The sequence below is a fragment of the Myripristis murdjan genome, chromosome 7, assembly GCF_902150065.1.
Source record: "Myripristis murdjan chromosome 7, fMyrMur1.1, whole genome shotgun sequence".
Taxonomy (NCBI): Eukaryota; Metazoa; Chordata; class Actinopteri; order Holocentriformes; family Holocentridae; genus Myripristis; species Myripristis murdjan.
In genome coordinates this window covers 1,009,490-1,026,989 of record NC_043986.1, presented here as the reverse complement: position 1 = coordinate 1,026,989, position 17,500 = coordinate 1,009,490, and the positions used below count along the sequence as shown (strand labels likewise).

Genomic DNA, 17,500 nt, shown 5'->3' with positions numbered 1-17,500 from the left:
AAGTTGCTATCTTGCGCACACACTTTAGGGATAGCGGATAGCGGGTGGTCAGGACCACCCGCTATCCGCTATCCCTAAAGTTTGGGCTGTTAGGAGAGTGCGCCCAGGCGGCTTCAATGCGCGCCCCGACGGAGCCTCGCCACGCACACGGTCGGACTGATACCGGGACGCCGCCGGAATGGACTGAGTATATTACTCATATAGACTGTTTAGAGGAAAGACTGTTTTAATTGGACACTTACGCCAGCACGTTTTATTGTTTTATCATAAGCCAGCAGCTGTGCTATATTTTTATTTTTAATATTTTATTTGCCCAATCTACCTTGTCAATAAATTAGTTTACACATAGTTCCACCTCTGCCTCTTGTGTGTGGTGTGGCCCGGGGATTTTACTCAATCAGTACAACCTTGTGACACGTCCACTTGGACACATGTGGCTCCACCTCCCGAATGAACTCGCCTATAATATAATATATCATATGTATATATAAAGCCAACTTGCTTTAGCCTCAGTAGAAGCCCTGAGAAAATCTACCTCCCTCTCTCCATCGCGGGTTTAGGATTTAGGATTTAGGATAGCGCATCCTGCCCTTAAAGGCAATGGCACCTGGCACACTGATTGGTGTAACTGGCGTAACGCCCAAAACACGCCTATTCATAATATAGCGGGTAGCGGAGGTGTTTTGCGGATAGCGGGAGGTGCACAAGATAGCAACTTTTACGGGGGAACGCCTCTTCCCAAATCCTAAATCCGCAAATAGCGGGTTTAGGGAGTCTGGCGCAAGATAGGGCCCCTCATGTGATGAGGTGGGATGAGGGGAACACCCACTTTCTATTGAGCCAAAATGGCAGCTGCAGAAAAAAGCACATGTCGTGAAAAAAGAAACAGGAAGTCAAATATTGTTTAGCGACTGGTTTTTACTTATGAAAATAATATATACACTACTCACAAAAGTTAGGGATATTTGGCTTTTGGGTGAAATTTATGGAAAATGTAAAAAGTTCACGCTACAGTGATATTATATCATGAAAGTAGGGCATTTAAGTAGAAGCATGCACTGGTGATTTCCTCATCTCAAACAATTTCTTGAAACAAAAGCCAACAACAGTGGTGGATATACCACAACAAAAAATGTCAGTGTCAATAACTTGTCATGTGCCCTTGAGCATCAATTACAGCTTGACAGCGACGTCTCCTGCTGTTCACAAGTCGACTTATTGTCTGCTGAGGCATGGCATCCCACTATTCTTGAAGGGCGGCCCTCAGGACATTGAGGTTCTGGGGTACAGAGCTCCGAGCCTCTACACGGCCACTCAGCTGATCCCATTGGTTTTCTATGGGATTCAGGTCTGAGAAAGTGCAGGCCACTCCATCTGAGGTACCCCAGTCTCCAGCAGCCGTTCCCTAATGATACGACCTCGATGAGCTGGAGCATCAAACACCTGATGTGAATTTTGCCGTTAAACTCCTTGTTAGAGAACAGCAACTTGTGCAAAAAGTACTGAAACATTGAACAGTTGGACATGTGCATTCAAAAGTTTACAGAAGGTCACATTAAGTTCACCTGGAAAGGTTAGAATGCATTTTAGGTTCATCCTGAAATTTCACCCGAAAGCCGAATATCCCTAACTTTTTGTGAGTAGTGTATTTTCTTCATGGCATTGATTGTCTGTAATTGATTATCAGTGGTTATTTGATTGGTTTTTTTTTTTTATTTAAATTTAAAATGATCTGTTTTTTACAGTAAAATCCACTACAGTGGACGTACTGTAAAATCTAAACTAAAAATATTGTTGTGAAATTCTAAATTGTGAGTTGTTGTTTTAACTCTAAATAGACAAGAAATCATAAAAAAAGTTAAATTGGAAGGCACTTTTTTCCCTCGGGTCTCAGGAGGAAGTGCTGGTCGTACTGCAGATGTAGCCTCTCTGCCAGGTAAACACTGCAGTAACACTGTCCTACTTTAACAGGTTCACACACACACACACACACACACACACACACACACACACACACTCTCTCTCTCTCGCTCTCTCTCTCTCTCAGCATTAGTACATCAGTTAGGAGACACTGCAGTCATTTACAAAGAAAATTGTGTGTGTGTGTGTGTGTGTGTGTGTGTGTGTTTGTGTGTGTGTGTGTGTGTGTGCTGAAGCTGTTGTTCTAACATCTGCAGACAGGAAGCTCTGAATATGAATTGCTCAGCTGCCACTATAATGCACACTGTGTGTGTGTGTGTGTGTGTGTGTGTGTGTGTGTGTGTGTGTGTGTGTGTGTGTGTCCCCTGTTTAAACTCTTATTGTCCCATTGAGAGGAAAGAGAGTTGCTTTCAATAACTTCTAGTTCCTGTGCAGCTGACGACACACACACACACCCACACACACACACACACACACACACACACACACACACACACACACACACACACACACACACACAGCTGCAGAAGTGATGTTCCCCAGGAGACAGTTTGACAGAAACAGGAAGTGATTGGCTCCCATTAACGAGGAACAACATCGTTAAGATGCTAATTAATGATGACGTGGATTCTGATTGGACAGAGCTCTCGTTATGACTGACAGCCAATCAGAGGGGAGATGCAGTGAGAGCCGCACAGCTGTGTGTGTGTGTGTGTGTGTGTGTGTGTGTGTGTGTCACTCATCTGTTATCAGTGTCAGTTACCCAAAAGAACAAAATCATCATCAGTTTTGTCATCTTCATCATCTTTTTCACCTTCATCTTCTTCATCATCATCGTCTTCATCATCATCATTTGTCTTCATCATTGTCATCTTCCTCTTTATCCTCATCATCTTCATCATCTTCATCATTTTCATCATCATCATCATCATCATTTTGTCATCTTCATCAGCTTCTTCTTCTTCTTCTTCTTCTTCATTTTTATCTTCACCATCATCATCATCATCATCTTCATCATTCTGTACACACACACACACACACACACACACACAGTCTTACAGCTCACTTGTTTCCAGCTGACAGTTGAATTTCAGTTCCAGCAGCCAATCAGAGCTCTCGGTCTCATCAAACACAACAGAATCCAATAGAATCTAATAGAATAGAACAGAAATTAATAGAATCGAGTGTTAAGTGATGTGAGCGGCAGTGAGAGCGGCGACCTGCTCCAGCCAATCAGAGCGCAGGACACAGGGCGAGGGGAGGAGCTCCTCCATATTCTTGTCTTTTTCTTTGTTGTTTGTTTTTCCTCCAATGAGCAGACAGACAGCTTGGGCAGTGAGACAGGGCAGCACCTGGGCAGTGAGACAGGGGAGCGCCTGAGCAGTGAGACAGGACAGCACCTGGGCAGTGAGACAGGACAGCACCTGGGCAGTGAGACAGGGCAGCACCTGGGCAGTGAGACAGGACAGCACCTGGGCAGTGAGACAGGGCAGCACCTGGGCAGTGAGACAGGACAGCACCTGGGCAGTGAGACAGGGCAGCAGCTGGGCAGTGAGACAGGGCAGCACCTGGGCAGTGAGACAGGGGAGCACCTGAGCAGTGAGACAGGGCAGCACCTGGGCAGTGAGACAGGACAGCACCTGGGCAGTGAGACAGGGCAGCACCTGAGCAGTGAGACAGGACAGCACCTGGGCAGTGAGACAGGGCAGCACCTGGGCAGTGAGACAGGGCAGCACCTGAGCAGTGAGACAGGGCAGCACCTGGGCAGTGAGACAGGGCAGCACCTGGGCAGTGAGACAGGACAGCACCTGGACAGTGAGACAGGACAGCACCTGGGCAGTGAGACAGGGCAGCACTGACATGAAATGTCGCTCAGATGAAACTGAAATGTTAGAGACGCTCACAGTGACTCTGCTGATATTCTCCTCTCACAAAGAGAAAGAGAGAGGGAGGGAGAGAGAGAGAGAGAGACAGAGAGAGAGAGAGAGAGAGAGAGAGAGGGGAATGGGGTCAGACAGGGTGAGAGGGGGAGGGGGATGAAAATGAAGAGGAGGAGGAGGAGAAGGAGGAGGAGGAAGAGGTTGCAGTGAGGACTCTCATTGTTAAAGACAGGACTCCCTCTGTGTGTGTGTGTGTGTGTGTGTGTGTGTGTGTGTGTGTGTGTGTGTGTGTGTGTGTGTGTGTGTGTGAGAGAGAGAGAGAGAGAGGTTTGAAAGAGATAGACAAAGAATCCATTCATGTGTAAGTGGTGAGAGACAGAGAGTGACAACAGAGAGAGAGGAAATGTGTGTGTGTGTGTGTGTGTGTGTGTGTGTGTGTGTGTGTGTGAACTAATGAGGTAAAAAAAAAAAAAAGTTAAGAGGACAGATTCCAACTTCAAAATGAATTGATTGGTGTTATGAGAAAGAAAGACAGGCAAATGATAACAGAGAGAGAGAGAGAGAGAGAGAGGGCGAGAGAGAGAGAGAGAGGGCGAGAGAGAGAGAGAGAGAGAGAGGGCGAGAGAGAGAGAGAGAGAGAGAGAGAGAGAGGGCGAGGCGGGCAGAGTGCTGTCTGGTGTGTGTCGGTGTGTTTACAGTGTCTCTCTGCTGCTGTGAACTCTGGGTGAAGATACTGCTGTTTATACACTCTCACACACACACTGACTCACTCCCTGACTCACACACACACACACACACACTCACACACACACACACACACACACACACACACACACACACACACACACACACACACACGCACACTGACACTTTGACTCATGCAGGCCTCAGGCTGTGTTTCTGTCAGAAGCTGGGAGACCACAGAGTGAACAAATCACACACACACACAGACACACACACACACACACACACACACACACACACAGAAAAAAAAGAAATTATTTGAAATAGATGTGATTCAGTGGTAATCACTTCACTGCCCAGAGCGACTGGTCCATGTGCATGTGTTTACTGAGTGTGTGTGTGTGTGTGTGTGTGTGTGTGTGTGTGTGTGTGTGTGGATACAGTCTATTGCTTTGCATTGTTGTATATCAGGTGAGCAGGTTGCCTTGGTTACGATGTACTGGGTTGTTTTGTGGCAGGTGAGAAGGTTGCCGTGGTTACCGTGTTATGTGCTGTTGTTGTGTTGCAGGTGAGCAGGTTGCCGTGGTTACACTGTACTGTGTTGCTGTGTGTAGCAAGTGAGCAGGTTGCATTGGTTACGGTGTACTGGGTTGTTGTGTGGCTGGTGGGTAGGTTGCCATGGTTACGGTGCATTTTGCGGTGTGTTGCAGGTGAGCAGGTTTCCGTGGTTACACTGTACTGTGTTGTTGTGTGTTGCAGGTGAGCAGGTTGCCTTGGTTACAGTGTACTGGGTTGTTGTGTGGCACATGGGTAGGTTGCTGTGGTTACAGTGTGCTGTGTTGCAGGTGAGCAGGTTGCCATGGTTACAGTGTGCTGTGTTGCAGGTGAGCAGGTTGCCATGGTTACAGTGTGCTGTGTTGCTGTGTGTTGCAGGTGAGCAGGTTGCCTTGGTTACAGTGTACTGGGTTGTTGTGTGTTGCAGGTGAGCATGTTGCCGTGGTTACACTGTACTGTGTTGTTGTGTGTAGCAAGTGAGCAGGTTGCATTGGTTACGGTGTACTGGGCTGTTGTGTGGCAGGTGGGTAGGTTGCCATGGTTACGGTGCATTTTGTGGTGTGTTGCAGGTGAGCAGGTTTCCGTGGTTACAGTGTGCTGTGATGTTGTGTAGCAGGTGAGCAGGTTGCCACAGTTACAGTGTACTGTGTTGTTGTGTGTTGCAGGTGAGCAGGTTGCCTTGGTTACGGTGTACTGGGTTGTTGTGTAGCACGTGGGTAGGTTGCCGTGGTTACAGTGTGCTGTGTTGCAGGTGAGCAGGTTGCCATGGTTACAGTGTGCTGTGTTGCAGGTGAGCAGGTTGCCATGGTTACAGTGTGCTGTGTTGTTGTGTGTAGCAAGTGAGCAGGTTGCATTGGTTACGGTGTACTGGGTTGTTGTGTGGCAGGTGGGTAGGTTGCCATGGTTACGGTGCATTTTGTGGTGTGTTGCAGGTGAGCAGGTGAGCCGGTTGCCGTGGTTACAGTGTGCTGTGTTGCTGTGTGTTGCAGGTGAGCAGGTTGCCGGTGGAGAGCTGTGAGCAGTACAGCGGCTGCAGGAGCTGTCTGGGCTCAGGTGACCCTCACTGCGGCTGGTGTGTCCTCTACAACAAGTGAGTCCACTCACACACTGTCATCATGTAACACACACACACACACACACACACACACACACACACACACACACACTGTGGCTGGTGCTTCCATCACAGGGAAATCCATTAACGTACATTCATGACATGTATATCAGTGTAAATCTGTCTTATCTGAATATTTTATAAAATGCAACATTGAACCTTAATCTAATCAGTTACCGTGATATTGACAAATATTTTAAGAATGTTATTAATAATGACAAGCTCATTATCAAATATCATAGTACACTCTAATTTTTTTTTTTAAATCACTGGACTGTACTCTAATGTCCTGCACAATGACAGTATATATTATAACATCCATCTATATTGTTACACAAAACATCATGTAAATGTGCATTAACATTACATGAAATACCTTGATATGGTCATATATTATAAAATGCTAAATTCTCCCAAAATATTATCAAATACCATAACTGTGATATTAAAATATGTATTGTAACTAGTCCTCAGTGTTGCAGAAATGCTAATCACTAATACAATTATTAAATCAGTATTTTCAATAATATTTACGATCACATGAAATACACAGAGAGAAGGATGGGAGAGACAGGGAGAGAGAGAGTGAGACAGACAGAGAGAGAGAGACAGGTGAGGTCAGGTCAGGAGGTTCAGGCTGTTAAATATGATGTCATCAGTCCCAGGTGACCGAGCAGATACAACTCGCTCATGTGTCGGCCGGGTCACCAGGTGTCAGCTGCAGCAGATGTTGGGTTTCCTCCTGACCTCTGACCTCAGGCCTGTCAGCCAGCCAATCAGGACAGAGGGAAAGAGAGAGAGGGGGAGAGAGAGAGAGAGAGAGAGAGAGAGAGAGAATGTCTGTGATGTGTCATATAGAGCAGTCTGCTCTGTGTGTGTGTGTGTGTGTGTGTGTTCAGTGAGGTTTTATGTAACAGGGAGCCCAAAGCAGCACTGCAGCGCCCCCTCAGGCCAGTCAGGGTGCCTGTTACAGCAGAGCAGAGCGATGACATCAGATCAGGTTGTTTCATTAGAATCTGATCAGCAGAATCACAAACATCACAGGGTCTGAGTTCACCGTGGAACCAGAACTGAACCAGAACTGAGACCAGAACTACACAGAATGAAATAGAACTGAACCACAACGGAGACCAGAACTGAACCAGAACTAAACAGACGTGAACGTTGGACAGATCCACTCAGCAGAATCGAGACAGAATCAGAAGAAAAACACATTTTCGAGTGGAGGGGGACTTTAAGTTTATTGGTCACATTTTGTGCAGGATGTTTTGTTTTGTTTTGGTTTTTTTTTTAAACATTCTTTTTATTAAACATTTTCAAAATGATAACAGTCCAGCACAGTGCATATAGAAATTATATAAGATATGTCGCAAATCCATCATACATCCACAGCAGTGATCTCAAAATTCCTTATTAGGTCGACCATTTCAGGTGTTTGCACTCTGAGTTTCCAGGTGCTCTAACACTTTGATCAGCTTTGCTGTAAAAAGCTCCTTCTGACCGTTAATACTAAATCAAAATACAGTCTGTTATCAAAGACTTCCACAAACGTATTGAAGGGGGTTCATCTCCTGCCCATTTGGTCATAACAGCCTTTCGGCCCAACATGAGCAAAAAATTTGTGCCGGATGTTTATTTAAAAAGAAGACACACTTCAACATGTTTTGTACTTAAATGAGTTTCTAATAACGTCCAGAACTGAGTTTGGTTCATTTCAAAGCGACGAAACGTGAAACTGAAACTGTTTCTTCTTCTTTAACCTTTAACTCTGATCGCATCACAGCACACACACACCGTAAGCCCCGCCCCCTGACTGTGTTACACTCCTGCCGGGCTCTTTAGCTCCTGGCTGGCCCGCACACACACACACCAAACACACACACACCAAACACACACACACCACACACACTCTCTGAGCCAGGAGGAAAAAACCACTCGGCACCATGGGAAATAGAGAATACGTTGTGTCCATGGCAACAGAGAAACTGATGGACAGACAGACAGGTGTGTGTGTGTGGTCAGTTCAGCCAATTTTCACACACACACATACACATACAGACACACACACCAAAAAAAAAAAAAAAAAAAATCAAGTTTGTGTGTGTGTGTGTGTGTGTGTGTGTGTGTGTTTGAAAACCTGCACTCTCCCAAGAGGCATCATTAACGTTTCTATAAATGGCTGGTATACACACACACACACACACACACACACACACACACACCTAGCTCCCGTTAACTCCATGCTGACACTTTGATGTCGGGCGTCCCGGCCGGCGCAGGAAGTTCATCTTCACACTCTCACCAATTAGCTTTCTTTTCAAAATAAAAGGCCTCCCTCGTTGTGCTTCGCCTCTCTTTCGGGTCGGGTCCTGGGATTCCTGCGGTTTGCTGGGACTGTGAAGCTCCCACAGCTTTTTATTATGTTGCCGTGACAACAAGATGAAGCCAGACTGTCAGCGTCCGTCAGGAACCGGCAGGCTTTTATTCCTCACACACACACACTCACACACACAGTCACACACACACACACACACACACACACACACACACACACACACACATTATGTTTTACAAGCGATTAGAAATGTGGTACACAGTTTATATCGATTCTTTGTTTTTTATCCAAACCTTTACTGAGCCATGAGGGAAATTTGGTTTTGCAGACAGTATTTTCAATAAAACACGCCATAAAAAGCTCCGTAAAATGCAGTTCCAGCCATAAAAACAACTGACAGAAACACACAACAGACGCAGTAAAGAGACTGTCTGCTGAAGCCAGCGTGGAGACGTGTTTTCGTCAAGCTGTCGCCTTCAAACACACAAACTGTTACCCACACCGGGGGGCCCAAACTGGGGCCCTGGGACCTCACAGGGGCCCTGAGCAGCTCCACTAACACTTTGGGTTATTTTGGGTTTTTGGCATTCACGTTCTCCTCTAACCCCTCCCCTCATGCCTTTGTCAAACTCTGGCGGCTTCCTCTGCTCTCGTGTGGTTTTGTCCCCTCGCTGCGTGGGGGTGGGGGTTGGGGGGTAAGGAGGGGTAAGGGGGACGTGATTGGACTGAGGTAGCCACGCCTCCTGGAGGTGATTGGCTGTTTGATTCGCACCAGGATGAGATTCTAGCGGCAGGAGCGGCCTGGAGGAGCCGATGTGGTTTGTCAAAATTATGAAGACAGAAGTTCCCGACCTGCACTTTGAGCAAGAAAATAAATACATCAGTAAATTACATGACATGACATTTCAGCACAAATCAGGTCAAAAGTTACAAGTAGTAGTTTTTTGGTCATTTTCCTGCCGTGTGATTCCGCAAAATAAAACCAGCCTGAGTTTTCATCTCATCACATTTCCAGTTAAAGGTAAATATCGTGTAAAAACATGACGACGCACTTTATTATTCCCCGACAGGGAAACGGTGAAGAAACGCACACAGACAAGAAAGAGCAGGAACAGTCAGACACGCCTCACAGACGACTGAGAGCAATAACTGGAAAGGTGCAGTCAAATATCAACATTCATCCAGTAAATGTTAATAAATCCAACAGGAAGACCATAAAGAAAAGAAACAGAGCAGTTCTCCTTCCTGTCGTTCCCTTTCCTCGCTGCTCTCTCTCTCTCTCTCTCTCTCTCTCTCTCTCTCTCTCTCTCTCTCTCTCTCCATCTGTTTTTAATTAGAAGTAAACAAATCATTAATGGTGTCTGGATGCACACACACACACACACACACACACACACACTCTGTACATATGTCTGTTAGAGCGCTGCAGAGAGGAGAAAGCATATGGCGGTGTGACCCGCCGCCGCCCGACACAAACAACCAAACCGAGCCGAGGAAAATAATAATAATAAAACTGATTCATATCACGCTGGAGATTTTTTATTTATTTAGCAGAGACGACACACAAACACAGCACAAAGCGAGGCGGCAGAGTTTAGCTGGAGCTGCGTCTCTCTTGCAGAGTTTGGCTTCTCGGCGGCGGCGGCGGTTTGTTCTCAGGTTCTGCCCGGCCCCGCCTCCTTTTCCTTTTGTTTGCTTTGCATCGCTGCATCTTTTCTTCTGGTTTTCGTCGGCGCTCGGCGTGGATCTGTCGGCTCGTGCTGTCGCCTCGTCGGCCGGCGGACCTCAGAGGACGCTCTCGTGTCCTCGATGTGTCCCGGCTGAATCGGCTGGAGGGGTCCACACTGCGGCTCTGGGCCCGTTAACAGGACAGCGCCCCCTTTCAAAAACACAGTCACACTGACAGAGACAGGAGAGCGGTGCGAGTCCCTTTCTGGCCCCCAGGGGACAAAACCATCGGCCCCCAACATAATTATGTGAACTTTTATCAGAGCCAAAGCCAAACACAATAAATTACAACACAATTACAGTCAAATACAATGAATAATGAAGTTATACATATGCACAATTTCTTATTTCTGTATTTATTGTTGTAGTATTTTGTAGGATAAATGCACATATTTAAATTTCATACACATCATACACAAACTTTTTTTTTTTACAAATATGAAAAATGAATTTTATATGTCTTTTATATTCTTTATTTTTATATGTCTTATTTCTTTTTCTATTTTTTATAATTTAACTCTTCTCTTTGAGCAACTGCAGCTCACCCAGTTTTCCCTCAGGGATTATTTCTGATTCCCAGTAATAAATCAATAAATAAATAAATAAATAAGACCAGGACATGACTGGCAAAAAAAAAAAAAAAAAAAAAAAAACTGTCTAAAATTTTCTAATGAAAGTTACTAAGGAAATAAATAAACAAACAAACAAACAAATATTATTTTGTTAAATATAATATTAAATGATATTGGTAGAGATTACAGTGATGTGTCAGCTCAGTGATGCTGGATCAGATTTCTTGTGTTGAAATGTTTAAATGTGAACTCAGATTATTTAGTTTGATTTGAACCAACACCCTTGAGTTAGTTTGTAATGCTCCTGTCTTCTTTTTTGGTCATATCTTTAATAATTTTTTTTGACGACATCACTTCCTGTCAGACTTGAGCTTTATTTTTCACACTCCAGACACTAAATGATCTTTTGATTCATTTGAATAACGAGTGTTGACATGAGCAGTTCAGATGTCTGGGTGTTGAGAGGTGATGTGGACTGACGGAGCGCGGCGTCAGATTAAATTAAATTAGCTGCGGTCAGATTAAGCTGTCTGAGCGTCTTCCCGCCTGGCTGAGCGCCGTGACCTCTGACCCCCGCAGGTGCTCCAGACAGGAAGCCTGCGACAAGTGGGAGGAGCCTCAGCACTTCAACACCCGGCTGGACCAGTGTGTCGACATCACCGTCACCCCGAGCAACATGTCCGTCACGTCCGCCGCCACGCAGGTACACACACACACACACACACACACACACACACACACACACACACACACAACCAACAGCGACACACAGGATCAACAGCAGAGAAAAAACAACAAGTTCTGGTTCCCATTTTTTAAAGGAAATTAAACGTCTCTTTTCTTGTTATTTTCCTGTTTCAACTGGAAAGTAGATCCGGCAGGTAGTGTCTGCAGGCGTAGTAACCTTACGCCAGGAGGAAACAACACAAACAAAAAGGATTAAGACAATAAAAACAACAACAAGTCCCGGTTCCCATTTTTTAGAGGACATTAAATGTGTCTTTTCTGGTTATTTTTCTGTTTAAAGTGGAAAGTAGATCCGGCAGGTAGCGTCTGCAGAAACCCACCACACTGTATCCTTACACCATGAAGAAACAACCTGATAGTGCTGGTGGTACTTTAACTAATGATTGTAATTGCACACACACACACACACACACACACACACACACCCCTCTCTCTCCCCAGCTGACGGTGCGGGTGCAGAACGTCCCGGCGCTGTCGGGGGGCGTGTCCTGTGTGTTTGAGGACCTGAGTGAGACCCCCGGCGAGGTTCTGCCCAAGGGTCAGGTGATGTGCATGTCGCCCTCGCTGCGAGACCTGCCGACACACACACACACCTCCGGTAAGACACACACACACACACACACACAGCGCCTCTGTAACACACTGTCTACACCACACTCAGCTCTGATTGGTCAGTCACGGTGCCTTCAGGTGCAGGTTGAAAGCTCGTAACAGGTTGAGAGCTTGAGAGTTGGGAGGGTTCCTGTTGAAAAGTAACAGGTTCCAGATTACCAGTTACTCTGTTGTAATAAGTAATGTAACTATTTGAATGACCTCATCACAGTGATGTAACTCACTGATTACTTTTTGATGACTTCAAAATAAAATAAAAGAATATATTCAGATGTAATCAGCAACATTTTGAAGTAAATGTCATTTAGTTACATTCTTTTGTCTCTGTAACTTATTTATCTTGCAATTTAGTGACATAACTAACTAGTTACTCCCCAACACTTTTATCATGTAACCATAGCAACCTGACAGCATCAAACATGCCTTACAGCAAAATCTGACCGTCTGATTGGCTGATAGTGTTTCTGATGCCGACGTGTAGATTCAGTGTTTCAGTGTTTCACAGTCAGACAGACAGGTGAACAGACAGACAGGTGAACAGACAGACAGGTGTACAGACAGTCAGACAGACAGGTGAACAGACAGTCAGTCAGACAGGTGAACAGACAGACAGACAGGTGAACAGACAGACAGGTGAACAGACAGTCAGACAGACAGGTGAACAGACAGTCAGTCAGACAGGTGAACAGACAGACAGACAGGTGAACAGACAGTCAGACAGACAGGTGAACAGACAGACAGGTGTACAGACAGTCAGACAGACAGGTGAACAGACAGACAGACAGGTGAACAGACAGTCAGACAGACAGGTGAACAGACAGACAGACAGACAGGTGAACAGACAGACAGACAGACAGGTGAACAGACAGTCAGACAGACAGGTGAACAGACAGTCAGACAGACAGGTGAACAGACAGTCAGACAGGTGAACAGACAGACAGGTGAACAGACAGTCAGACAGACAGGTGAACAGACAGACAGGTGAACGGTGTGTCTGTCTCTCAGCAGAGCAGCGGGTGGTGAAGCTCAGTCTTCGCTCCACAGAAACCGGCCTCCTCTTCATCAGCACCAACTTCATCTACTACAACTGCACCGTGCTCAGCTCGTAAGTCTGCTCCTCCTCCTCCTGCTCCTCTTCTCCTCCTGCTCCTCTTCTCCTCCTGCTCCTCTTCTCCTCTCCTCCTCCTCTTCCCCTCCTCTACTCCTCCTCTTCATCAGCACCAACTTCATCTACTACAACTGCACCGTGCTCAGCTCGTAAGTCTGCTGCTCCTCCTCCTGCTCCTCTTCTCCTCCTGCTCCTCTTCTCCTCCTGCTCCTCTTCTCCTCTCCTCCTCCTCTTCCCCTCCTCTACTCCTCCTCTTCATCAGCACCAACTTCATCTACTACAACTGCACCGTGCTCAGCTCGTAAGTCTGCTGCTCCTCCTGCTCCTGCTCCTCCTCCTCCTCCTCCTCCTTCTCTCCTCCTCTTCCCCTCCTCTACTCCTCCTCCTCTTCATCAGCACCAACTTCATCTACTACAACTGCACCGTGCTCAGCTCGTAAGTCTGCTGCTCCTCCTCCTGCTCCTCTTCTCCTCCTCCTCCTCCTCTTCCTCCTCTCCTCCTCCTTCTCTCCTCCTCCTCTTCATCAGCACCAACTTCATCTACTACAACTGCACCGTGCTCAGCTCGTAAGTCTGCTGCTCCTCCTCCTGCTCCTCTTCTCCTCCTCCTCCTCCTCTTCCTCCTTCTCTCCTCCTCCTCCTCTGCTCCTCCTCTTCATCAGCACCAACTTCATCTACTACAACTGCACCGTGCTCAGCTCGTAAGTCTGCTGCTCCTCCTCCTGCTCCTCTCCTCCTCCTTCTCTCCTCCTTCTCTCCTCCTTCTCTCCTCCTCTTCCCCTCCTCTACTCCTCCTCTTCATCAGCACCAACTTCATCTACTACAACTGCACCGTGCTCAGCTCGTAAGTCTGCTCCTCCTCCTCCTGCTCCTTCTCTTCCTCCTCTTCTACTTCTCCTCCTCTCCTCCTCTTCATCAGCACCAACTTCATCTACTACAACTGCACCGTGCTCAGCTCGTAAGTCTGCTCCTCCTCCTCTACTCCTCCTCCTCCTTCTCTCCTCCTCTTCCCCTCCTCTGCTCCTCCTCTTCATCAGCACCAACTTCATCTACTACAACTGCACCGTGCTCAGCTCGTAAGTCTGCTCCTCCTCCTCCACTCCTCCTCCTCTTCCCCTCCTCCTCTTCCCCTCCTCTGCTCCTCCTCTTCATCAGCACCAACTTCATCTACTACAACTGCACCGTGCTCAGCTCGTAAGTCTGCTCCTCCTCCTCCTACTGCTCCTCCTCCTCTTCCCCTCCTCTACTCCTCCTCCTCTACTCCTCCTCTTTCTCTTCCTTCTCACCTCCTCTTCCCCTCCTCTACTCCTCCTTCTGCTCCTCATTGTCTCCTCCTCTTCCCCTCTTCTACTCCTCCGCCTCCTTCTCTCCTCCTCTTCCCCTCCTCTACTCCTCCTCCGCCTCCTTCTCTCCTCCTCTTCCCCTCCTCTACTCCTCCTCCTCCGCCTCCTCTTCCTCTACTCCTCCTCTTCATCATCACCGTGCTCAGCTCTTAGGTCTGCTCCTCCTCTTCCTCTACTCTTCCTCCTCTTCACCTCCTCTCCTCCTCTCCTCATCGTCCTCTCCTCCTCCTGCACCTCCTCTTCACCTGCCCCCCCCCCCCCCCCCCCTTCCCCCCCCCGGGGCAGATTGAGGGGCAACATAATCTGTACAGCGGGCTCGCCTGTTGCCATGGCAACAGCAGCTGAGAGCCTGGAAACAGAAACACAGAAACTCTCTCTCTAAATATCTATCTCTCTTTTCATCTCTCTCTCTCTCTCTCTCTCTCTCTCTCTCCTGTGGGAGTGTTTAAAATCTTTGCCATGCCAGTGTGGATAGCCAGAGGACACACACACACACACACACACACACACACACACACACACACACACACACACACACACACACCATGCTGGCTATCCGGTGTCTCCTTTCTTCCCTCTGCTCTTTTCTTCCATTGTTCACAACATGAAATCTATCTTCCTCCCTTCCTCCCTTCCTTCCTTCCTCCCTGCCTTCCTTCCTTCCCCCCTTGTTCCCTAGCTCGTCTCCTCATCTTTCCCTCCTCCTGTCATTCTCTCTTCCTCTCCTCTTTTCTTTTCCTCCTCTTCTTGTGGTGTGTAATATTTTGATGATTGTATGAATGTAAAATCACATCATGTTATTCCATAAACTGTCAGTTATTGTATGACGTTTTAATTTTTTCATAGTGGCAGCGACAGTTATCAAATCCTGAAAGGAAATTAAATATTATTTATTGTTTAAAAATATGTGTATAAGATTTTGTCTGTTTATATGTCTATTTGATTTCTGCAACTTGAAAATAACCGAAATAAAGCATTCACTAATCACTAAAAAAATCCAAGTCAATTCTGTTTAAATCCCTAAATATAGCATTTTAATAATTAGAGATATAGTTTTCCTGTAGTTTTATTTAGGAGTTTTATTGACTTATTTATTCTTTCATGTGTTCATTTACCTTTCTTCTTCTTATTATTATTTTATTATTATCGTCTCTGTATTTTTTTAAGAAATCAAATCCAGCTGCCTCAGTTCTTAAAGGGTTAAGGCTTTTAGTGTTTTTGTTTTTGTTTTTAGTTTTTTTTCCTTTTTTCATAACCTGTTACTTTATTTATTTATTTACTTACTTACTTACTTATTTATTTATGCATTTATTTACATTTGCCTGTTTGATAGCATTAATATGTGATGTTGTTCAGTTGTATTTTATTTTACAGTACGTTGGCCAACTGGTTGATTTTAAAAGTGGAAATTTATTCACAATAATAATAATAATAATAATAATGATGATGACTGTGATAACGTCTCTCTCTCTCCTCGCTCGCCCAGCTGCACCTCCTGTGTGAGCAGTGTGTTTCCCTGCCACTGGTGCAAATATCGACACGTCTGCACCAACAACCTGCAGGACTGCTCCTTCCAGGAGGGCCGAGTCAGCAGCATGGAGGTACACACACACACACACACACACACGCACACGCATGCACGCACGCACGCACACACACACACACACACACACACACACACACACACACGCACACGCATGCATGCACACACGCACGCACACACACACACACACACACACACACACACACACACACGACTCTGACATCATAGGTCAGAGGTCAGATGTAGTAAACATGACACGGAAAGAGCTTGTGTGTGTGTGAGTGTATGTGTGTGTGTGTGTGTGTGTGTGTGTGTGTGTGTGTGTGCAGCGCCAGATAAGACTGTGTGAACTCAGTCTGATAAATTTTTGCCTTTTTAGCAGATTCTCAGATTCTTGACACAGATGACAAGCGTGTGTGTGTGTGTGTGTGTGTGTATGTGTGTGTGCGTGCATGCATGTGCGTGCGTGTGTGTGTGTGTGTGTGTGTGTATGTGTATGTGTGTGTGTGTGTGCTCATGCGTTTTCTTTCCTTTCCATGTCCATTCAGATGAAAGCAGAGAACTGAGAGGGTTTTAATAATCATGTTAACCTTTTGAAAATACACAGAAATGTTTTACCTTTTATTTTATTTTATTTTTAATTTTTTTATTGTTTGTGACTTTGATTGTTTATTGACAGCTGACGTGTAGAAAATATATTTTTTAAATATTTCAAAAATATTGAAAAATATTTTTTGTTTAATTTTTTAATTTTTTTCTCTGCTTTTTATTTATTTTTATTTAATTTAATTTAATTTTTCTTTTCTTTTTTTAATTTTTTATTGTTGATGTGTGTAACTCCACCTCTCACCTCTCTCTCTCTCTCTCTCTCTCTCTCTCTCTCTCTCCCTCTGTGTTGATATTGTGAGAAAGAGAGGAGGAGTGATGAAGGAGAGGAGAGGTTAAACCCTGTACAGTCTGCCTCGCTCGCCCGCTCTCTCTCTCTCTGTCATTACTCGCTTCAGTAAACAGCAGTAAAGCTTTCTGGCTGCAGGTCAATAGTGAAGGGTAGACTGTACACACACACACACACACACACACACACACACACACACAGTATTCTTGTGTAACAAAATGTGCAGCTGAAAGTTTGTTACGTGACTCAGATCAGGTAACCACGGTAACAGCTGAATGGATACTATCAGGATACTGTGGATTTATTTCCAGCTTTGGACAGAGTACTACAAACTACTGCTGAGGTAGAAGTACTGTTCCTCTGCTGGTATGTGACTGCAGTAGAAGTAGAAGTACTGTTCCTCTGCTGGTATGTGACTGCAGTAGAAGTAGAAGTACTGTTCCTCTGCTGGTATGTGACTGCAGT

At 45.8% G+C, this 17,500-nt stretch overlaps 1 protein-coding gene across 1 annotated transcript in view; it reads left to right on the top strand.

Annotated features, from left to right (window-relative positions):
- The window catches only part of plxna3 (plexin A3), a 116,896-nt gene that overhangs the window by 59,189 nt on the left and 40,207 nt on the right, over positions 1–17,500 (top strand). The window contains 5 exon segments of the mRNA XM_030055392.1: positions 6,029–6,129; positions 11,368–11,491; positions 11,977–12,133; positions 13,153–13,252; positions 16,084–16,198. Coding sequence (XP_029911252.1) covers positions 6,029–6,129; positions 11,368–11,491; positions 11,977–12,133; positions 13,153–13,252; positions 16,084–16,198 — 597 coding nt within the window.